Source organism: Perca fluviatilis, chromosome 8 (assembly GCF_010015445.1).
Source record: "Perca fluviatilis chromosome 8, GENO_Pfluv_1.0, whole genome shotgun sequence".
Taxonomy (NCBI): Eukaryota; Metazoa; Chordata; class Actinopteri; order Perciformes; family Percidae; genus Perca; species Perca fluviatilis.
The window spans coordinates 27,987,210-28,011,101 of NC_053119.1; the positions used below are offsets into that span (position 1 = coordinate 27,987,210).

At 41.3% G+C, this 23,892-nt stretch overlaps 1 protein-coding gene across 2 annotated transcripts in view; it reads left to right on the forward strand.

Moving 5' to 3' along the window:
• si:ch211-1e14.1 (UPF0606 protein KIAA1549) overlaps nt 1–23,892 on the forward strand; it is a 49,793-nt gene that overhangs the window by 2,675 nt on the left and 23,226 nt on the right. For both annotated transcript variants that reach the window (XM_039809027.1, XM_039809028.1), the window contains exons 3-7: nt 19,236–21,059; nt 21,255–21,343; nt 21,866–22,025; nt 22,137–22,267; nt 23,613–23,805. In XM_039809027.1, the coding sequence (XP_039664961.1) occupies nt 19,236–21,059; nt 21,255–21,343; nt 21,866–22,025; nt 22,137–22,267; nt 23,613–23,805 (2,397 nt within the window). The remainder of the gene's footprint in view (nt 1–19,235; nt 21,060–21,254; nt 21,344–21,865; nt 22,026–22,136; nt 22,268–23,612; nt 23,806–23,892) is intronic.

Here is a 23,892-nt window from a genome sequence, read left to right on the forward strand (position 1 = left end):
CTAATTCTAGATTTACACAAGAGGTGAAGTGGCTCTATCTGTACAGTACACAGACTGTAAAGTTAAACCACTTTCCAGTAATAAGATAAACTTGATAGGGGTTTTTCCCCGGGCTTACTTTTATAGATATCGACATGATCCCGCCAACAACCCTCCCCCTACACATTGGCCAGTGAAAAGAACATGTTTTAAGAGCAGCCAAAAGCTCATGATATTATGTTGTAATAGGATTATGTAGTACATGCCAGGGCAAAAGCCTTGTGCAGGAATCAGGAATTAGTCAATCTCAAACACTTACGATGAACACCTCCATGCTCAGCTTTTTTTTTTTAAATTCGATGAACAATAACGTGGACTGCCAACTGTCTTCAGTTTAATGCTTTTGTGAATCACTCATGAGAGAACCCGAGTCCTATTTCAGATTTTGTCAGACTAGTCAGCTGGTGTAGACAAAGTACAGTTAAACCATACTGTAAACAATCTGAAAAAGAATGCATCAGTGGGACGTTTTTGATATTTTTGCATATAGTATAATTCTTCCTGATTCCACCATTTTGCTTTTGCTCATCATGCTCAATCAGCTGCGTGTTTGCTGACTAGTTTGTATTTTAACCCCTCCTGTCGAGATGGTTCTCCTAAAGCTAGGATGGGCTGCAATGGTATAACAACCCTACGGCCAGTTACACACTGGATATGTCGCGCGAGCGTGTCAGCTGCGTGGCGTGTCCGTTTATATTTCGGCTCCCGTGTTAGAGCTTACACACTGCCTGCGTGACACGCACGCACGTCTCAGAAAAACGCATGCCTGCTAGAAATAGAACCAGCGCCTATTTTTCACGCGACACGCAAGCGTATTGAAAGCGTTTCCAGGCAAAATAGAATAGGAAAAGATGTTTATATGTCGTTTAGACACGAATACATATTAATAAATGACATTGAAAGTCTCTAGGTTTTAATATAAATGCAGATATAAATGTAATAAAAAAAATAAGATTTTCTAATATTGCACCTGTCAATACAGAACGAAATATTCTGTAGCCTATTTTGCCGTCGATACTGCCGACGTTGTCTTTGCTGTAATCAAATCAGTATATATTTATGTTTAATATGGTATTTCATTTTATCGACTGGAAACATACATGTGTCCAGACAAGGCTAGCAGCAGCAGCGCCGCGTCAAACACGTTTCTGGTGTGTAACGACAGAAAAATCAACGCAGCCGCCACGCAGCTGACACGCAACAGAAACGCCACGCTCACGCCACGCAGGCAGTGTCTAACCGGGCTAACGCTAACATTACATTTATGTGTCGATGACCGTACAACAAAGCTTTCAGAAGATATTTTGCTCTTTTATTTTTTTTTTTACCCAAAACTTTCATGAGATGTAGGATAACCGCCTTTCTTTGTCATTCTCTTCCTGGTGTCTTGCTCATTTGGTTGGCGACTAAGGGCCGTTTTAAAGTCGCCGCAGCCGAGCTGGCGTGCGTGAATGTGACGTCAAAATGACATAGATCTCGCTTGCGCGCCAGGATTTTGAGTGCGCGAGCAGAGGGCGCGCACCACTCTATTTTTTCCAGCGGCGCGCGACAAAGCGGAAAACATTAAGCATGGACAAGTTCCGGGATGCCAGGACTCTCAGAGTGACTGCAGGTCTCTCTTGTAAACTTACTGGGTTAAGATGAGCTCTTTTATGGCGAATGAAAGGCTTGATCCAACCAAGTGGGTCATCCAATCAAATCGAAGCATTGACGGGCAATGCTGCTGCCAGTTGTGCCATTGTTGACCTTTTTCTTCTTCTTCTAGTCCGTAGAAAAAGCAAAGTCGGTAGCCTTTGCTCATTAGCGCCACCGCTGTTCAGGAGAAGACTGGAAACTAGTGTCGCGACCACCACGCGCGACTGTAAACAGTTACGGCGCTCCCATGACGTCACATTTGCGTGCGACAGGCCGGCTGCGGCGAGCATACCGCACGTTTAAGAAGTGGGCTGGGTGTCACATGCTCCACTCGTTGCTAAAGATTTTCTTATTCACATAGCAAGTGGCTCAATCTGTGTAATAAAATGGAGGGAAAAATGAAAGTTGGCATGATCTGTATTTCTGTAGGAATACTTCACAGGGATTTATGAAGGTTATGTCACCTCATACGGGAAGCTATCTGCTGTCAGAGCTGAGAGGCTGGATCATTGATATTTCCTCACGGTTTGGATGATCGCAGTAGGCTAAATGCATCACTTTCCACTGAGGGAACCACAGTCTATAGAGGTTTTTAAAAATAAATTAAAGACCCACTTATTTTGTATTGCATTTTCTTAATATAATTATTGTTTTTTTTTTGCTGTTTTTAACTGTTTTAAACATTTACTGTTTTTATCTGTGCACCTGTAGCACTTTGAGATGTGTCCTTCACTTGTAAAGTGCAATACAAATACAATTTATTATTATTATTATTATTATTATTATTATTACTTTGACAAGCATTTCATAGACAGTTTTCCTGTGGCAGACTGCAAACCCACTGCATCACAAGAGAATACATTTATCAGTCATTTGGACAGATTTAAGACAACTGCATGCTGTTCTGAATTAGCCTGTTTCGCTTTAAGCCCTCTGAACTGTTGCTGCATAATGGGAACATCAAGGGATGGGCCTTAAGTATTTTTTTTCATTTAAGAATAGTACAAAATTACAACGCTTTACAATAAGAGTGTGTGGTTTTATAGTCTTACTTATTCCTGCAAAGCTGTAATGTAATTCAGGTGTGCAACAATAGTATACGTTTGTAAGGTACATTTAGATGTGTAATTCAGTACAAGCCGACTAAACCAAGATCATGGTACAGTGCCATTAGTGACAGCAGTGCAAAGTTAAATTCTTCACTGGTATGTTGTTGGCCCATACACTGAAGGTTACACTTCACGTGGCCATTTAGCTCAGTTGGTAGAGCAAGCGCACGTGTACAGAGGTCCAGGGTTCGAATCTGACCTGTGATGGTTTTCCTGCATTCCCTTTCTCCCTCTCTCCCCTTTCATATATTTACGTTTGCCTGTCCAATAAAGGCAGAAATGCCCAATACATTTAAAAAAAAAAAAAAGATTACACTTCACTAACACCACACTGTTAATTCTTACACAATAAATAAGTAGGGTTGGGTACCAAAAACCGCTTCCACTATGGAACGGATTCCTACACAACTGGTAGGATTCGGACCGGATTAGAACACAAATTTCGGTTCCTCATTTCGGTTCCACATAATGTGTCGACTGAAATATTTTCCCTCTGTCGCTCCGAAACAGACGTAAACATATCTCACTTTCTCTGTAGTCTACCGTTAGCTGCTACCGTAAATGTAGGCTACTTTTAAAATGCCATATTTTCCCTCTGGGAAAGTACTTTAAAACATTAATATATTGTTAAATTGAAATAATTTTCAATTTAAAAAAAACTCCATGAAAGAGCCTTTCTTTGATGTCATTTTTCAGTTTTTCAAGAATCGGTTTAGGAATCGGAATCGTTTTAAAAGTACCGGTTCGGCATCGGAATTGTAAAAATCCAAACAATACCCAACCCTATAAATAAGCAGAGAAAAATGCTTGTCTAACTTCCATTTTCACAGCTTTTTCAAACCTCCCTCCAAAATGTTTGCCCAGGTTTAGCCTACGTCGCTAAATGAAAGACCTATTATCAGCTTTGTGACAGCCCGATTGTTAGTTTTTACGGTGAAGGCTTCCTTCGTCGAAGAAGTGTATCAAACATGGAGATGAGCGTTAATTGCCATTTGTTGTCACTAGCTGATCACGACAACACCGTCAATGTCAGATTCACCGGGCCATCTTTTTCATTTGGCCTAGTCCTTTAAAAGTGCAGCCCTTTTGATGTTCACCCAACCTTGGCTTTTACTTTCAGCTACCAATTATTCATTTTAGAATACAAACTTATTTTTTACTTCATGTCAAGGAATCAAGAAGTTCTAATTTGGCTTTTTGGATGGCTTTAAAAAATATATTTAAAGCACTTTTCCTCTTCGGTCCCCCTACAAGGTTGGAAGCAGAATTGTCCATTACCGCTGTCTCATTCGAACTACAGATCCGCTACCCGATCTGGCAAACTTGCATAGCGCGGTTATAGCCAATAGAGGGCCGCAAAGCGAATGCAGAAGTGCCGTTCGCGTTATTATGAATCCCACTATGGCCACGCCAAGATCCGCCCTTCAATAGCATTTATCAGCCAGGCGTCCATGCTTACGCAAGGTAACGTAACCCCATTTGTTCAGGTCCTATCCCCTGACCAATCGGCTATCCTACCCTTAACCACTCGAGGTCAAATGCCTAACACCAACCAATCGAGCTGCTTTGTAGGGCGGGTCTTGGCGTGACCATAGTGGGGTAAATTTGCGTGCAGTTCACCCTGTTACGAGTTGATGAACCACTGAAACAATTTTGGAAACATTATTTTAAGGTACAAAAGAATATTTGGTGTTGCTTTAATACTTCAATGTCATCTCAGACATGTTTGCCCCTGGCCTGACTAAAGGCCTATGTCTTAGCTAAAGATCAAATTACCTATAAAACTATAAAAATGAACACTATGGTAAACGTCTTGCTTAGTTATTGCATGACAGGAGGTGCTCATCATCTTTACCAATGGCTATACGGTTCACTCAAATTATGCACAGGATGACAACTGTTTCCATGGTCACAAATTCAACAGTGAAGTCACCAGTCACCCAGTTTCCCTCTCACAGACTCAGGAAAGCACACTTTATAGTTTCTAGGTCAAATAGAGCATGGCGACCTACGTATAATTGTTCCTCCAGATCCGACATCATACAGTAATTCCCCTCCTTCTTACTTCCCTGCTTCTCTTGGTTCTTTTTCTCGTCCTCTGCTCTTTCTGTGAAAGAGAGAGTTCCACATGTACACCCTAGATCTAGAAATGAAAGGTCTTTACAAACATACAGGATGTAATTACAAACTTTATACGTGATACCATGAAGTTTCCTGGCAATTTTGCTTCGACAGTCTCTCTCTCTCTCTCTCTCTCTCTCTCTCTCTCTCTGCACTGCAGTGGCTGGCAAGTTCAACACAGCAAGCTGCAGGCCAACAAAGTCCTGGCTAATTACCAGTGCAGTCTGTTGCCATGTGAAATGTGATCTGTGTGGGATGACAATATGGCCATTCATTATTCATTAGAGCTGGGAGCCGGTTGCAGATCAATAGGTAGAACCTATCAGAAGTCAAACAGTGGGTACTTTTGCTCTCGCCAGGCCTGCAGCTTGACCAGAAAGATCTTTTTGGAAAGCAGCCGGTGGCTGACCCTGCCTCTCCGCTCACTGGCCTCCCCCACCATTATTTGGCTGTGTGGAAGCTGATTTGCTGGTCATTAGATTGGGCATCGAGAAACCGATTCCTACTTGGAATCGTTTTAAGAGTTACGATTCCAGTAGAATCGTTTTCTTTATTGGAATCGTTTAGACGATTTGGTTTCAAATCCGATCATCGCTTCCCAATTTCACATGCGCAAGTTTTGGTTTCCGACGCGGCCAGGCGCTTGTTGTGTTGCAGCCTTGAAACCTGTAAAACTGCAAACCCCCATTGAATCAAAATAAAACGTTCCTCTTATTTGTGAAAATAGGCATGTGACCCGTTTCAACTCCAACACCCCCAAAGAATCGGAATCGAGAATCGATAAGAACCGGAATCGAAAGGAAGAATCGGAATTGGAATCAGGATCGTTAAAATCCAAATGATGCCCAACCCTAGCCATTAGTGGGTCAATGATAACAGACTGTCGCATTTTAAAAACAGCTTTTAATATAATTTTTCCACAGGATCATCAGTGTCCATAGTGATCTTTTCTGATACATTTAATGATAATAATATTTTTTATATAGGCTAGTCAGCTATTCTTACAATGGCTGTAGTCTCATGTACCTAACGTTTTCCAGTTGTGTGCCATTACCTGCATCAAACTGGTAGGTGGTGATGTGAAGGTTCCATAGTGGGAGCCTGTGAACGTACATCTGTTAGTGATTTTGTGTTCTCTTTTTTTGAGTTTTACCAAGCAAGTTTTCCAGTGCAGAGCAACAATGTTATGTGAAGATACAAGTGGAAATAACCCATGGTAGTGTTTTAGGATGCTTGTCAATATATTTCATTTATTATATTGTTTTATATTGATTTGCTTTACATGTTGTGATCCATTGCATAGCCTTTAAAGGATACCGATAACATTGTCTTTGTCTTATAAAATATCATTTAGGTCTTAGGGAAAAAATGTAAAACTAAGACTTGTAACCATGTCAAACTAATTTAGCACACTCAGGGCCCTATTTTAACGATCTGAAACGCAAGTGTGAAACGCAAAACGCAAGGAGCTTTGTGGGCGGATCTCGCTATTATACCGGCGGGATAAATGACTCTTGCGCTCAACGCAAATCTAAAATGGGTTGGCCCGAAGTAGCTAGGTGTGGTTTGGGCGTAACGTGAAAATAACCAATCAGAGCGTCATCTCACATTCCCTTTAAGAGCAGGCGCTTGTTCCGTGGCAGATTGCTATTATGACGCGCGGATTTGCCTGGTGCTGCAGCGGAGCTGTCGCGGGATGCGGCAAAGTAATAAATGCCCATCTTGACCGGGTGGCGATGTTGCTGGCGGCCACTGGGCGTGTCTCCTCGAGTCTGGGAGGATTGCTGCAGCCATGCAGCGTGGGCCTCAAATTGGCACCACCTGCACCTGTTGTGCCCCTTCCTCTTCCCCCACTCCATCTCCGGCCCACCGGCTCCATCAGGACGTCTTATCGCCCAGACATTCCCACCAGATTCGCCCGGAGTGTCCAATCCCACCGTGAGTTCAACATCACGTCTCCTTAAGTCCTCTAATATTTCCTCATTTATGTCATCAACACATCCATGATTCATGGAAATGTGTAAAACACAACAAGCCACAAAGAATGCTCGCGACTTTTTGAGGACTGTACTGTAAAGTGCCTCCTGACCTATCCAAACACATGAAGCGCATTTTCAGTAATATTTTCCTTTGTAATTATGTATGGTTTTCAAAAATGTGAACTGCTGTAGATGAAAGAAGTGTATGGCGTTGTTGTACACCGCTACATTATGGCCAAGCATTCGTCCCTAAAATAGCATCTGAATAACGCGCTACTGACTTTAGACTAGCGCCACTGACTTTAGACCAGGTTTTTCCTGGTCAGTGGCGGAATTGTTTTCTGAAACTGCAAAATAGCACAAAGTAACGTTTGCGCCAGAACACGCCTCCTCTTTTCGCTGAACCGCCCCCGGGAGTGCAAATACATTCCCTAATTTACCGACGTGTGTCTGTGGAGGGAAAAGTCTGCTGTGCGTTGGGTGCAAAATTGGAATGATACATGCATCGGTGTACAAAGGCAATTGCGCTGAGTGCAAGATAGGGCCCTAAGAGAGCTTCTGTAGCTATAAAACTGAGAACTCCAATATCACTCAGACTGTGATCTGACAAGAAACCGTTCTCTTGGCAAAAGTTGTTGGTACACAACACTAGCCTACAGTAAACTGTATTTATTAGACTTAGATTGCCCTGACCGTGCTTACAGTTTATTGTGCTCACGGCCTCTCAGTGTTTGGGGGCAGCATTGCAGCCATATTGTGCTGAGCCCAAATCACTATGTGCTCTGAACTGCAGCTGATTATTTATATATTTATCAGAGCAGATGGTGCGGTTCAGCCCGGCCACTTTTCAGCTACTCAAAGGCTGAACTGTTTTGTTTCGGACCTTTTCAACATCACAGCAACTACTTAGAAACCTAACAGTATTTCACGTAACCCGGGCGCAAATATTTCCCTTTTCTGCTCACATAAGAGAGCTCAACCTAACCCAGTAGACAGTGTTTGTTCTCCCAGGACCTAAAGCCTGAGAGCGGGTTGGAACGGAGGATCCTCTACTGGGAGGATAGAGGCAAAGTAGCAGAGCGTGCTGAGTGACACAGTCCTCGGGGCCTCTCTGGTTACAAGTCTTTGCCTTCCTGTCTTTCGAAGAAAATCAGGACTGCAGAAAGTGAAGGAGTGTACCGAAATTGTGTGTGTGTGTGTGTGTGTGTGTGTGTGTGTGTGTGTGTGTGTGTGTGTGTGTGTGTGCGCACGCAGAGTAGTGCAGGGCTTTTCTAAAAGAATGACACATCAACATCCACTCTTTGAAATCGGTCATACCGTCATAGCCATGCATTCTGGGGAAACTCTTGTGAGTTTGTGTGGTTGTTGTGAAGCTTGTACTGAATGAACTTAAGTCCTTAAATCTGTCAACAGTAGCCCGACATGCTACAAATCCCTGAAGACTTAGTGAAAAATGTTTAGGAAAATCGGCTTCCACTGTAGCTAACTGTACCTTTAACTCAGATTCCCCCATTCTCCCTCTGTTACTTCTCTTCCTCTTTCTCAATTGTACTCCTGCACTTACTCCCCTCCCCCTTATCCTGCTCCCCCCCTTTTTTCGCCCCCCCCCCTTTTCTCTTATCTTAAAAAGTATTCCCTTAGGACAACAAAACAAGGGTCACATGAATATTTGATGAAGTGCAGGCATGACTTCAGTCAGGTCTCCATTTTAATGCTCTTGTTTGGCCAAATTAGACCACTAAATTCATTTTCGATAGATGTTGGCAACCTCTTTATCTACAAAGCATTAAGTTGTACTTTTACTTTTAATGAGCTATTAGATCATAGGCAAGACTTGGATTAGCATTCAAACTTAGATTCTATTTATAACATTCACTTAATTGATTTAAATCTATTCTTTAATCTTTTGCTGTTTGATGTAGGCTAAATTCAACAAGTAAGTGCACCGGAAAGCAACTGGTGTAGGTTTATTATAAAGGCAGCCCTTATGGAGGTTTTTTTTTTCTTGTGTGTGTGTGGGGGGGGAGATGCTTGAGCTTTGGCAGAGAGATTGATCTAATTGAACTTCACTGATAAAAACAATGGGATCTTTCCCAACTTAAAAGCTTCCCCGATAAACCAAATGTCAACACAGCCATATCTTGATTGTCCGACTGCACTCAGCAATACGTAGCTCCTGCCAACTGAAAAGAGCCAGTCACGCGAGGGGCTTAGCTGAAAACAGAACCATGTGTGGGGTTGTAGTTAGCTAGCATTATTACCAAAAGGCTCCCTTTCTTCTCTCGCTTCTTTTTTTTTCTTCAAATTACTCAACCATTAAATAACTTTTTTTTGTTGTTGTTGCAATAAGCAGTCTGGCAAACATAGGAAATGATATCATTAGAGGGCTCTGTAATTGGCATCTCAAGTTTCTTGACACACATAGGAATGTATGTGTGCATTATTCTGTGTGGTGGGGTGAATGTGCGCGCCAAAGCACACGTCTGTGTTTCACAGCTGTTTGGCAGATACTATTGCTTGCGTGCTATAGAGACTTATTACTTATTACTTATAGAGGCTTATTCTGATAGTTAAAGGTAGGGTTGGTTCTTATAAAATGCCCCAAAATTGTATGTGGCTAGGTTAGCTCAGTCGGTAGAGCAGGTGCACATACATAGAGGATTACTCTTTGACGCAGTGGTCGTGGGTTCGACTCTGACCTGCGGCCCTTTGCTACATGTCATTCCCCTTTCACGTCTTCATCTGTCCTGTGGAATTAAAGGCCTAAAATGCCCCTAAATATATGTATATATATATAAAAAAAAATGCCCCAAAATTCAGTTTGAATAATTAAATTGGACGTCATGTCTTTGTGGTGTGTGTTTCTGTGTAATTAGTTTTTACTGAGATCCATACAGCTTGCCTTTTGCTGTATTCTTATATTTGTTGTTTATGCTTACATTTTTTTTGTTTTGTCTTTCAATGTGAAGCCCTTTGGGTTTACATGTAAATAAATATGCTGTGAAATATGCTATATAAATAAAATTGCCATTGCCGTTTTGCTTGGAAGCACTGTCTCTTTTCCCAAAAAAAAAAAAAAAAAATACCATACTCATCCATTCACCAGGCAAATCATACCAGTGATGGCTTCACCCAACCACTAGCATTAAAGCAGATGGAGATGTCCTTTCCATGTTCGGCAAATGCTGCTGTGAACATCATTGTTATGTCTGTCAACCCTCACATGCCCAAATATTTGACTTTGTTAAAGGACAGATTTATTAGTTTAGGCTAATTGTCTTGTTCCCTTTTTTCTATATACAGCATGTAAGTACAGGGTCTGGTTGAGTAAAGACCGGGGGAAGGTATTTTCTATGATTCAGCAAAGTGCTGTCTACAGACAGGCGTTATCAGGTTAACTCTTTTTCAGTCCTGGGATCAGTAGTCATAAGAGGACAGCAAAGTCCAAAATCACATTTGATCTTACTTGGAGGATTCACATCTGTTTGTGTTAGGGAAAGACGATTATCGGCCCTAGACGAAGTATTTGGCCGTTTCTTTTTGGCAGTTTATAGATTATCTGTGTCAGCGTTTTAGTTGTCTGATAACCGATAAAGTTAATGAACTAAAAAGTGTGCTACTTTGGCTTGTTTACAGCTCTGTGTCTGTCCCTCTGCTTCGGTTTCACTCCCCACTGAGTCTGACTCAATGTCCCGCCCACAACTCTATCTGACTCTTTTACTGGGTATTATGTTGAAAGTTTCTAATTTATTAAATAATTGCTCAAAACATTTAAATAAAGTTTTGTGTTAGAGTTTGTTACATTCCAAAATCTTAATTTTGATTTAAAGATTTTCATTTTTACTGAAAATGCATATCGGTTCCAAATATCGGTTATCGGTTTCATTAACTACTAATAATCGGTATCGGCCGTGAAAAACCAGTATCGGTCGATCCCTAGTTGGTGTTTATTGTTGCAGGCTATATTCCAGCCGTCCTTATATGCAAAGTAGAATATTGTGTGTTGTTATCATTCTGTTCATATCATTCTAGTGAAATATCATTCAACTATTTTTATTTTATAGTTTACTAATAATATTTTTTTAAACTTTCAAGACTATATTCATAGATAAGATATTTGCATATGAAAAATCTGTCAGGACTTGGAAGTTAATTCTAAAATCTTGCATAAAATTGTTATACATAAACATCCAAACATTGATACCTATATTAGGTTATAGGGGTGTAAGAAAAAATCGATACACTTGAGTATCGCAATATTTTATTTAGTAATACTATATCGATTTTCAAAAACGCAATATCGATTATTTTATTTTTTTTAGTTTACGTGCAAAAATATTCATGTAAGACAGTGGTTCACATTTATGTTGTGTTCAAACCCCCTACCGCTAGATGGCTATGCTGAGACTTACCACTAGTGTCCTTGCCTAACAGTGCCTAACTTTTTGCTAGATGCTAACAATGTAGCTATGGCTGAACTTTGGCCTACTTTAGCATATACAAATTAACTCACTAAGAACCTGTAAACCACAATCCCAAACTGGCAGTTTGATTTTCTGTGTACTGAATTGTTTACCTAAAGTAAACTTCTTTGACTTTTATGCACATCATGTCTTTTTTTAAATATTAGTTTTTCTAAAATTATACTTTAAAAAAATCCCAATATATGGCCTTACGCACAGAATCAAAATATATTGCAATATATTGAATTGTGACCCACGTATCGTGATACGTATCGTATCGCCAAATTCTTGCCAATACACAGCCCTATTATGTTATGTTCATACAAGGCCCAAAGCAATATGGTTTGGCTAATGATTTAGATATAAACAAGAATGAGCTGCACTGCAATAAAGGCAATAGTCAAAGCAAACCATTTCTTGCCCTCTATATTATGAGATGTATCTAAACATATTCTTACTCATTTGACTGTTGGAGGAGGCTATACAACAAAATCCCCCCACTGTGACTGCCCTTTCAGAAACAAACTGTTTGCATTCTGTAAAGGTTAAATTAAACCGAAAAGTAAAGAAAAGTAAGAATAAGCAAGCAAAACCAAAATGTGCCACTGAAAGAAACACTGCACATATTCTGCCATCTTAATTTGCATGTGTGCATGTGTTTATTCAGACACACGGGGCCTCGGTAGAGCTATTCTAAGCAGTCAGACCCATAATGTATACTTAGTGGAGAGATGTGATGATCCAATATATGATCTCATTTCCCAATATCCATCCTGGGCATATGGCTTAGTGCTATTTCAGATGCCTGAAGTTTTGTCGGCCTTCGGCACAGTCTCTCTACCATCTCTCTACTCTGTTCTTTCTCTTTTTATTTTATTTTATTTTAGGGATTTTGAAAAGGAATATCAGATCAGCCAAACAGCAGTAATAATCCCCTCCCTTGTCAGAATCCTTTTTACATGATTGCTGGCAGTGATCCAAGCCTGCAACCAGATGAATAAAAGGAAGCGTTACAAACCAACCACAAGAAGGGCATTCTTTTTGTCTCATCCTATGGACAAGTGGGTTTTCACTGAATCAGCTGTTTTAGATGGAAATGTATTAAAAAGTTCACAGCAAAAAGATACTCTATAACATATTGTAGAGAACAGCAAAGGTAAAAACGGTACGCACTTAATTTTCCACTTACTTGCCAGTCACTGCTGTGCGCCATGCGACTGATTATTAATCGAGGTAGTAACTCAATAAAATAACAAGAATAGAATAGAATAGAATACGTTTTATTGTCATTGGACAGCAGCTGTCCAACGAAATGTTTCCGCAACTCAGTGGTACACACATAAAATGACAGTACCCTTATAAAGGCAAAAGACACAGAATAAAAACAATAAGTATATACAATAGTATAGTAAATGCAATAATAAAAAAGTCCGATATTGCACATTTGTATTTGCAGAAAGGCTGCTATTGCACCATTATTTATTTACAACTACCTGTTTATAAGACACATAGAGCAGATGGTCCAGAGTAAAATGACTAGTGACTTGTGGGATTAGTTAACATGTCAGTTTGGCCAAATGCAAATTTAGTTTGGTGCATGTACAAGGCAGCTATTCATTAGACCAAGTCGAGGCTAAAAGACACATCATGGCCTAATGAATGGAAATGGAATCTCATTAGCCTGGGACTTTTCATGTAATGAATAAATGAAAATCTCACAGGATTTATTCTTCAGCGTTGTCAGAGTAATGAGGATGTGCCATATTTTTTTTCATTCGTGAGATGACACAGTATCTTAACTTTTTTTCTGAGGAAGCAGAATAATATTTTTTATTTAAAGTGGCTATATGTAACTTTCAGTTTGTGTTGATTCTAGCGGCCCCTTTGGACAAAGGCGGCAGTGTTTTTACCACACCTGCTATCGTAAAGCTCTTTCCTTTACGGTGTTGTATTGCCCGCTGTATTACAGAGTTAGCGTTACCGGGAGCGAAATTACGAATCCCACTATGGCCACGCCAAGACCCGCCCTATGAAGCAGCTCGATTGGTTGGGGGTAGGCATTTGGCCTCAAGTGGTTAAGGTTAGGATAGCCGATTGGTCAGGGGATAGGACCTGAACAAATGGGGTTACGTTACCCTGCGTAAGCATGGACGCCTGGCCAATAAATGCTATTGAAGGGCGGCTCTTGGCATGGCCATAGTGGGATTTGTGATGTCGCTTACCGGGAGGTCATATCGTTGCGATGAATATTTTTGCTCAGACAGAAAATCATTAATTTACAATAAGAGAATACATTACAGATGCATCGTCACATTTCAAGTGTTGCATTCGGTAACTTAGCCTACTTTGGATGTGTCGTGAGCTACACCGGGTAATGTTATCACTGACACTGTGTCACGAGCCAAAGCATCAAGAGATTGTTGTAGCAACCAACGTAATAATAAGCTAAGAACGCTTTACACAAGTACAGGGGGACAAGGGAAAAGAAAAGAGTAAGCCAACACAAACACGGACTGAAAATAAATAAAAACCGACGCTAAATGGAAGGGGGACGTAATTTAATGTCGGCTACTGACGTACAACCACGTCTCACATTGTAAAGTTATTTTATGAATAAAATAGCTACATACCTGAGGACCAATTCGGGGTCGGGTTTGAATCATTTAAAATCCTGTAATTGTCTCCATCTGTTAAAGGTCCTATGATATGCTGCTCTTTGGATGCTTTTATATAGACCTTAGTGGTCCCCTAATACTGTATCTGAAGTTTCTTTCCCGAAATTCAGCCTTGGTGCAGAATTACAGCCACTAGAGCCAGTCCCACAATGAGCTTTACTTATTGCCATTTCTGTGTCTGTACCTTCAAATGCTATTGGGGAGGAGGGGGGGGGGGTCAAGGTGGAGGGTGGGGGTGTGGCCTTGACCAACTGCCACTTTGCCAGTTTGAAAGCCATGATGTCTCTCTCTCATGGGTGGGCCGAATTCTCTGGGCGGGCAAAGCAGAGAAAGGGGAGGTAACCTTGCTCCTTATGACCTCATAAGGAGAAGATTCCAGATCGGGCCATCTGAGCTTTCATTTTCTCAAAGGAAGAGCAGGATACCCAGGGCTCGGTTTACACCTATCGCCATTTCTAGTCACTGGGGGACCATAGGCAGGCTGGGGGCACTCACATTAATGTTAAAAAACCTCATAAAGTGAAATTTTCATGCCATGGGACCTTTAAAAACCTGACCCAGATTGACTCGGGCGCCTGTCGTCTGTCACTTTCCCTTTTAGCTTTTACTGTTAGTTGTTCTTCGTTTAATTTCCTTTTTTTCTGTGATGGCCCTGCCCTAGTATCTGCCATAACTACAAAAGATAACTTCGAAAATGTAATTAGAATACAATTAGGCTGCCTAGCCTATATAAAGAAATCTCCTGCTACCCTTTACCTGGCTGGATACACCAACACAGGCTTTTTTCGGTGTTACGCCGGAATCTGTGAACTGTCAGAATGTGTTACTCTAGAGCTAGTCCAGTCATTTTATGAAAAAAGGTAGGACAGCAAACTCAACTGATTTTGTATCCTCAATATGAAAAAAAAAGCCCTGAAGAATCCCATTAGGGGAAAGTTTCGAAAAAGACCCAAATATAGCCTATTCATACGGCCATTAAGCCGGTCTGCCTGTCGTGAATCATTTTGTGACTTTGCAGGAAGTTCTTTTCACTGTTGGCTGGCTGTTACAGGTCATTTATGATGATCAGATGAAAAATTACACAAGTTTCAGAAACATTCAAAAGTTACAAAGAGTAACTTTAGGCTGCTTTTATGAGCCTTTATAAACAAGACACCTTATTTTAGAGTTTCTCACTTTCCGTCATTTCTAATGCAGTAACAGCCTGACCCTGTTTCTGTAACTAGGATATATTGTTAAAATGATTGATGTATTCCAGAAAGAGACAAGGTGACTGACTAAGGGAGTGAGACTAGGAATAGAGAAGAAAAAGTCACTTTATGTGAGCTGGGCACTTAATATGTATGCTCCCGGGACCTGATATTTAAAGGGGTCCCTCTGCAAGGGTCTAATTGCCAAGTCTCACAGAGGGGCCCAACAATGAGCGGCCAGCCGAGTGTGACACACTCGTGTTTCGGGGGGACAGGTGGCAGCGCTGCTTAGTCTTGAACGCCTTTTGTCAATTTCTGCTTACTGTAATGTCAGCCCCAACATCAGCCTGGTCTCACTTGCTCTGTGCCTGGCGGCTGTCTGTCGTGCTGAGCTTTGACTGTCATTACCTAACATTAGCCTACAAGTATTAAGACCATGCCTGCTTAACTATTAAGAATAACCAGCGTGGTCTTTCTACAATCATAACTCAGCTTTGGCTAAGCACCGTTTGGGATTTTGTTTTATTTTATTTTATAGGTTTATGTTTTTATTTCTTTTGAAATCGTCAATTTTAATCGGTTATTCTGGTGATATTTTTAACCTTGTGAAGCTTGAGCTTGAACTACAGCACTGATTCTAAACACTGTGCTTCATTGTGAAAGAGAGCACGGATTTTTGGTTCTACTTTGTGTTTTCTGTCTGCCTGTGTATCCCCTTAACTACCATCGTCATCATTCTCGCAATCGTCATCATCAGTACAATTATCAGTATTATCATCAATCGCCTGCCAATAATAGCCTTTATCTCAATTTGCTAGATGTTTAGTCATCCATTCATGCATATTTAATTGTCCTAAATGTGACCATAAATGAAATAGTCTGTCACTGTAAGCGTGTGCTGAGATGAGGTGACATTTTGGGGTCATGTAACCACAGTATGACCTCAAACATCGGCATGTTCTGTAGACAACACGGTCTCCTACAGAGCTTGTCTGTGTAGTCCTTTTCTGTTCTTTTATATGTCTGTCGCACTTAAAATGTATGTTTATTTACAGCCAAATGGAAAGCCAAGTGCAAATTGGAGCAGTGTAATGTATGTATGTTTCAGAGAACAGAGAACCACGGGCACATTCACATTGACCACTCACCAATTGTCCCATACTGTGCTTGGACTGACACAGCTGAGATTATGATTCCAGCTTATACGTCGTTTTTTTTTTTCCAGCTGTAGACTTGACAAAGCACAGCGCACCAAAATGCTGTGGCTTCTTCTTTCCATGCTTTGTTCTTCTGATTATGCATAAACTCCTCATAAAGCCAAGAAATCAGGCCATCAAAATAATAGCCTGTATAGAACAGGCAACTTAGATCCTCCTATTAATGGTTAAGAACATTACTTGGTCCGCTCAAAGTAAGCTAAAAGTGTGTGCATGCATGTGTGCATCTGCCCAGCTGTGCGATATATCCCTGGGGGTTCAAACGCTTAGCACAGCAGACAAGGAAGTGTGTGTGTGTGTGTGTGTGTGTGTGGCAGTTTGGAGAATGTGCAGCACAGACTAGTCTTCAAAGAAGAAAGTCTTGGCTTTTCCTTTCTAATGGGCTCTGTTAGAATAGCAATTAAGGTACCAGCGTAGGTTATAATTAAGTTGGGAGTTTTCTTCTCGGGCCGTGCCAGGGGCAGTCTTGTTGAATGAAGCGATGCAGTAAATTGAAGCTGACGCTCCAGAAGAATATTCTTTTTTGTTGATGCTTTTTTATAAGTGATCTGTTCTGTCCTCCCGGTGTTAAAAATAGTCTTCTCCCTCAGCTGATTCTGTGGCTATTTTCAAGTGCGTATGAGTCTGCAGAGCGTCTACACTACAAAGAGTAACAACATTACCAGCTGCTGCTGAGTCACTATGTAGAGGCTCTTGGTGGCTTGCTCCTGGCAATAATGGCACATCTAAAATCTTGCTTTGTTTAAGACTTACTTTCAAGGACAAAGTCGAGACCTGCGGTCTGCGTTGATCTTATTCTTAGAATGATTGTGAGTTTTCGCTTTGATGTGGTCTGTTTATGCTTGGAAATCCTATCTGTCTCACACATTATGGTTCATTTTGATTATCTGTAACACCAAGAAACATTATATAGCATCTCTTTTGATGTAAGGTAAAGGTTTCTTTCGGCAGAACCATTAAACTTCAGTTTGGGCTTTGAACATTATTGAATGATACACATTTAAGCATGTAAAAGAGGCAAACTAATTCAGCCATATGGAACTGTTAAAAAGTTTATAACCATGAATTATTTAAGAACTATTCTTTTCCTTTCCTTTCAGCTCATGTAGCCTTCCTCGAATATGTTAGACCCATGTAGTGTAATTAAGTCACTTCCCAAATTAAATCATTTATGATACACTGTGTGTTATGCAACATGGAGAGAAAGGCCAATGGCACTCAAATTAAGTCTGAAATAAGCCACATTTGCCATTTCTACAAAAAAAAGGATAACTTGTAACTGAGAGTGGGTCTGGGCAAGGTTCATTCGCAGCTCATTTCCAATGGGGCATCACCATCAGACGCCGCTCAAATGCCTCTGGGGCGCAATTGGATAGTCCTTCAACCAATCAACGATCGGCATCAAAGGGTTGCTGCGCTTCGGTGGCCGTGACCGCCACGTTGCATGTAAACAAAAACCTCCTCGCCGTCGCTGCGCTATCGTCATCATGTAAAGCGGTTGTGATTGGTGCCTCGATTTGGAAAAATTGGAAATGGGTTTGAATGGGCTGTTGGCCAGATTTCGTTAGTAAGGGTTTTCCCAGGCTAATAGGAGATGTTTTCCCTAGAGGGTATCGTTAAACAGCTCAAGTCATCGAGGTGCTGAGCCAAAACGACCACTCACTCGTTTTGGAACATACGGTCAGAGCATGCATGTCAGCACATTAGTTCAAAACTGGAAGTGAGAAATCAGTCAGCTTTTATTATGATTCCACATTTTAGCCTTGCATGGTCTTTTTTATTGTGTCCGTGTATTAGCCTATGCGTATTTCTTTACTCCCTCATCTTATTGACATTTTCCTCTGCATTAATGGTTCCACTTTGTAGCCACTTTAGCAAATGGGACATCAGTTAGACCAGTGACTAGAGGCATAATGATTTTTCAACAAGCACAAAGTGAAGTGGTCAGTTGTCAACTATTTACACATTGCAGGTAGTGTGATATATGGTAAAATGAGTTGGCTGAATAACTAGTGTTTTCTGGTAAACCAACCTCGCTATTCATAGATCACAGATCTCAAATTCCATCTTTGTCTCAATAGTGTTTATTTCACAACATAACGTCCTAAACCCACCACAATTTCCTCCTACAGATTCAACTGTAGTGTCTCACTGTACTACAGTCTATGTATCACTCTGTGACCCAGAAGCGACCAGTGTTAGAACAACTCGGTTCAGGATGAATGCTAATCCTGTGAAACGTCCTTGTGAGCAACTTCAATATGTTTTGTTATTTCGTCACAGCTCGATGTTCATTTTGGTCATTCAAGGCCCGGGAGGCTTAACTCAGTTTTTTTAAACTAAAGCTATCCCATTGATGTAACGCCATTGTTGTTCACGTCCAGTTATACCACATAGCTTACAGTAGGGTGCCTGTCTGTCTGCCATGCAAATTCATGTTTAGTATCATGATCCTGCCAACAACTTGGCCACAGCATTTTTGCTAAAAGTGATGACATTATAGTTGATTGAATCTTAAGGCGGATATCATATAACAGATTGACAGGTGGTCACGGGTGGGTTTTTCTTTAACATTTACATCCAGATAATGTGGCGAAAAGATATATTTAAACTTACTTTCAGTAATAATCAAGTTTTGGTCCCCACATTGATGATTAAAAGAAATCAGATTGAATGTGTGGATTATAACAGTTAATAAAGGGAGAATTGTAATCAGTCTAACCCTCATCCCTGTAGTTTACCTTGATTGAAGTCAGTCATGAATCTTTATTTCATTTAATACTAAACTGAAGCATTCTCGTTTGCAGATGAGTCTCTGTTGGACTCGACACACCACCCCATTGGATTTCTTGGACATGTTCCAAGTTCAACAGGATTCAAACCATCAGCCTTACCAGCCTCACATTATACTGCCTTTAAGAGCCCTGACTTACCTGGTGCCCTGCCATCCATTTATAAACCAAACCATGAAGTTAGGACATCAACAACAACACCTCAGCTAGGTTTTAATTCTGAGCAGAAAGAAACTCTCAACAAGCAGCAGGATGGTGCATCAGAGCAAACGGTGGCAATCATGACCACACTTCCTGCTCAGCCTCTTGAGACCCCTAACCTGGCTTTCACCGGCCCTATGGCAGATGAATCTTATAGTAAAATCCTGGATGTGAACCAGCTGAGCCCCAGCAGTGCCCCTTTGGAGGAGAACAAACGTGACATAAACACACAACCCAACCTAGATAAAATTTTAGCCCCTGGCTACAATGTGCCTTTCATCGCCCCCCACCCTACATCCCCTTCATCTGAACCCACTAAACAAAAAAACCCCCACCCAAAAAAAAAAAAAAATATCGAGTTAATGGGGAAGTACCACTGTATTGCTTACCCCGGAGTGCCCTCTGACTCGTATGATCTGGAGGACTATACAGAAAGCTATGACACATCTTTCCCCTCCAGAGTAGGCATATTCCCTTCGTCCTTGAATCCTCTTCACATCTCCCCTTCTCCCAGCCTCACGACAGCACACAGCACCCTTGTTCCACTTAAATCAATTCATCCTTTATCTTCATCCTCTACAGTTCACTATACACTGGACCCTAGTACCACAGCTAACAGCGATTTACCCGACGCATCAGACATAGATTGGCCAGACACTTTCACGATTCAACCGACGGATGTTCTCCTACCTGACATGAACAGCCTGGAGTATTACAACACTCAGTTGACCAAGGAGAACAGCAGTTCAGACACTGGAGCCGAACACAGAGGGAACGTTACCGTAGTGTCCATCAGTTCTACAGACATCACACCCACCACCGAATTGACTGAGGAGGAGTACTCCAGTGATATTTCAGGGTTTGAGCCCCAAGATGAATCAACCCCAGTGGTAACCACAGAGGAGAGTCCTCGGCTGGTTAATGCCTCTGAGCCTTTTCTGGATCCTTCCATAGTCCCAACCCACTTCTTTGATCCCTCTTCTTCTATCTGGGGTGGTCAGGTGTCCACCCCACATTGGTCTGCACATTCTCTAACTGTTGCCCTGGATAGCACCGTGTTAGCAGAAGCTATGCTACCCAGTGCCACACCTTTGCTGCCAGATGATGTAATGTCTTCCTCCTCTCTGACAGATGTCCATTGGTTTGTTGAGTCATTCCCATCAAGCACCATACACACCACTCCTGTCTTAACCGCAACCATAGCCTTCTCCCCTGTTCCCACTGAACCCGCTGCCAACACCACGGCTGGCACAACAGAATTAACTCCTCGAGACTCTACTTTTACAACTGAACAAACCCTCAATATCACTGTATTTTCCACTGAACCCACAAAGAATGTCACTGTGGGCCCTCCGGCCGTAATGGGTGATCAGGGGGTGATTGAAGATGGAGTTGACATCCCAGCCACAATGACCTTGATCCCAACTAGCAGTGAAGCTAATACAGTCTCTGCTGTACCCACAACTACAGCTGCCACAACTACTTCTTATCAAGCCACAACTACTACTACTGCCACCACTGAAGCCTCAACTAGTGTTAGAATCAACTCTACTGCCAGTGAAAAGACCACAACTACAGCACCAACGGCAAGGCAGTACCTCTGCAACCTAAACAGGCGTGCTTATTTAGTAAAAGTTGGTAAGTTTGACGTTAACGTATTACAAACATTGTTTTATGTAATCCCCATTTATGGTGTATGACATTTTGGCAAATTGTGACTGAAAAATGTAATTTGAATTTGAAATGTACATATACAGTATGAGAACTATAACAGGAATTATATATATATGGAATAAACCATAATACTAATAATGCTTATGCCTTCTTCTGAAGGTTTTCCATCCGGTGCCACTGTTGGATATGCCAAATCTCAAGTGAGAGACATACTGAAAGGGGAATTCAACAAATCTGTGGAACTGCAGGTACGCTAATCTCAACAGGGGTTAAACTATTCTATTAATTTTAAGGTAATACCATGCAAGACGTTAACCATCTTTTGCAAAATAGATCCTGTTAGGTTATTACGTCATTCTGGGGTGGTTGGACCTCATATACTGTGTGTGTGTGTGTGTGTGTGTGTGTGTGTGTGTGTGTGTGTGTGTGTGTGTGTGTGTGTGTGTGTGTGTGTGTGTGTGTGTGTGTGTGTGTGTGTGTTTTTGTCCGTGCGTGTGTGTCCGTGTGTGTGTGTGTGTGTATACTGTATTTGGTTGAGTTTGTGTGTGTGTGTGTACATTACAGTGGTGCAGATAAACCATGAAGGCCAGACCACTTCCTGAGTATTTCATCAGTGGTTCTTTAATAAACAAACCACAGGAGTAGTCACATCAAGATCCACAAGACTGAGATGACCTCTCATTTTTTTAACACAAGTCATTAAACTGTGAATGAATGACTCAGGTCTAGGTGATTTGTGTATGTCATATATTCCTGCTTTGTCTGTGAAGGTTGTGGACCCCCCACCAAAGTTTGTGTTTCGGGTGATGTCTGGTCCAGTTGTGTACACGGCCATATCTGTCATCAATGCTCTGCGAAGGTCTGGGCGCCGCTTCCTGTCTGTGTCTCCCAACTGGACAACACCTGACAGTAAATATCAAGTCCACACAGGTAAAGGACCTTTCAACAAGCTGTCTTGTCGTCACCATTTAAATTGTTTGCGCTAATCTTCACTAGTTTTTAAACTGATTTAACTGTAAAACTTGTCTTCACTCCGTGCAGTGCTGCAGTTTGTTCCCAGTCACATAGATGTGCGGTTCTGCAACTTCAGTGAGAGCATTGAGAAAGGTTTGACCATGGCCTTTGCAGAAGTGCGTCGGCGCTCCAAGGAGTCAACCAACTTCACAGTGCATGTAAGTGTGACCACAAAGCAGGGAAGCATCTGTAGCTCTGCATTTCACCTGTGATGTTTTCATTAGGATGTGTTTCATTGTGGCTTCGCACCTCAATGTTGAATGGTCCAGTGACGATTCTAGTGGAAGCTGTAGCTTTACTAAATATTATCTGTCTGTCTGAAAAAGGAAAAGGTTTGGGTTTTTTGGCATACAAAGAAAGTAAAAACGTGGATTTTTACACTATTTGTGCAAGATTTGGTATGTATTTGCTGACTGAGCTGATCCCAGACTACTTCACCAGTAGATGACTGTGATTGCTGCAGCATAGGCTGATTTTGATTGGGCTATTGCTTTGCAAGCAGGAGCTATTATGTTTAATCACAATTGTTGAGGCTTTTGGATTTCAGTAAATGAAAGGTGGCGGAAGTGGTTGTCTGGGCAGTCAGAGAGAGCTAGTTTATTAAGATCACTGTTCGTGTAAAGCCTAAATGACTATGTTGGTTTGACAAAATTAGATTCATGCTATCCATCCATCAATTTTTTTCCATAATTTATTAGGCCTGGGTGGCGTTATCTACATGGGAAGCATAGTAGCCCAGACACCACTCTCCCAATCCATATTCTCCAGTTTTTACTGTTGGATCTCATCCAGATAAGATACCCAGTGCACCTCAGTTCGCTCCTTCCAAATAAAGTCTGTTCTACTGCAAGCTTCTTTTGGATGTCCAAGCACCCTGTGAGCACAGGCACCCTGCAAAGGAAACTCTTTTCTCACCAGCTGTATCCACAATCTCAGTCTTTCGGTAACTAAACAAATGTTAGGACCATAGGCAATGGTTCAGATACCCTCAAACTCAGATCTTTCTTTACTATGACTGTCCACGCCAGTTCTCCTTTTCACCTCATTCTCCTTCTTACCATCACTGATGAACAAGACCCCAGGATACTTGACTTGGATACTTTTATATGAATGAGTTCATGCTCTAGTTGTTGAGTATTAAAGAAGCTTACTGTTTGTTAATAAAGAGCTTATTTGGCTATGTGGTAAGTTGGCTTCAGTCAAGGTTTGTGTAATCCTATTACATTGATGCCTGTATTATTGTCTTTTAGTTATAAATGTAAGGATTGATTTAAGCTTTTTTTTTTTTTTTGCAGCATGCAAATGTTTTATGGAATTAGCAAATCTTGTGTTCCACTTTCCAGTCACTGAAGCCAATGATTTTCAGATTGGGAACCTTTTACAATAAATAAGCTTTCCCAGAAACTACATCAACAGCAGGATGGAATTATTTTTTTGTTGTACATTCTGTTGTATAATTGTCTGTCTGCTGAACAGTACATCTCTGTCTTAATTGTGTTTTAGATTGTAAACATCACCATGGCGGCTCCTAAATATCAGGAACAGCGGCTAGTGAGGCAGCCAGTGGACGTGACCTTCACTGTGCGCGGTTCAAGGGGTTATCTGATGGGGTCAGCGGTCAGCGATGCTCTGATGAAGCTCACAATGGTGGAATTCAGCTATTACATGGGCTTTCCTGTACTGCAGATTGCTGAGCGTGAGTACCACAGGGTTGTCTCTCTATATTTGCACTTCTTCATGTGTCACCTTTACTGTAATAGCTGGTGCTTTCCTAATGTGTTCT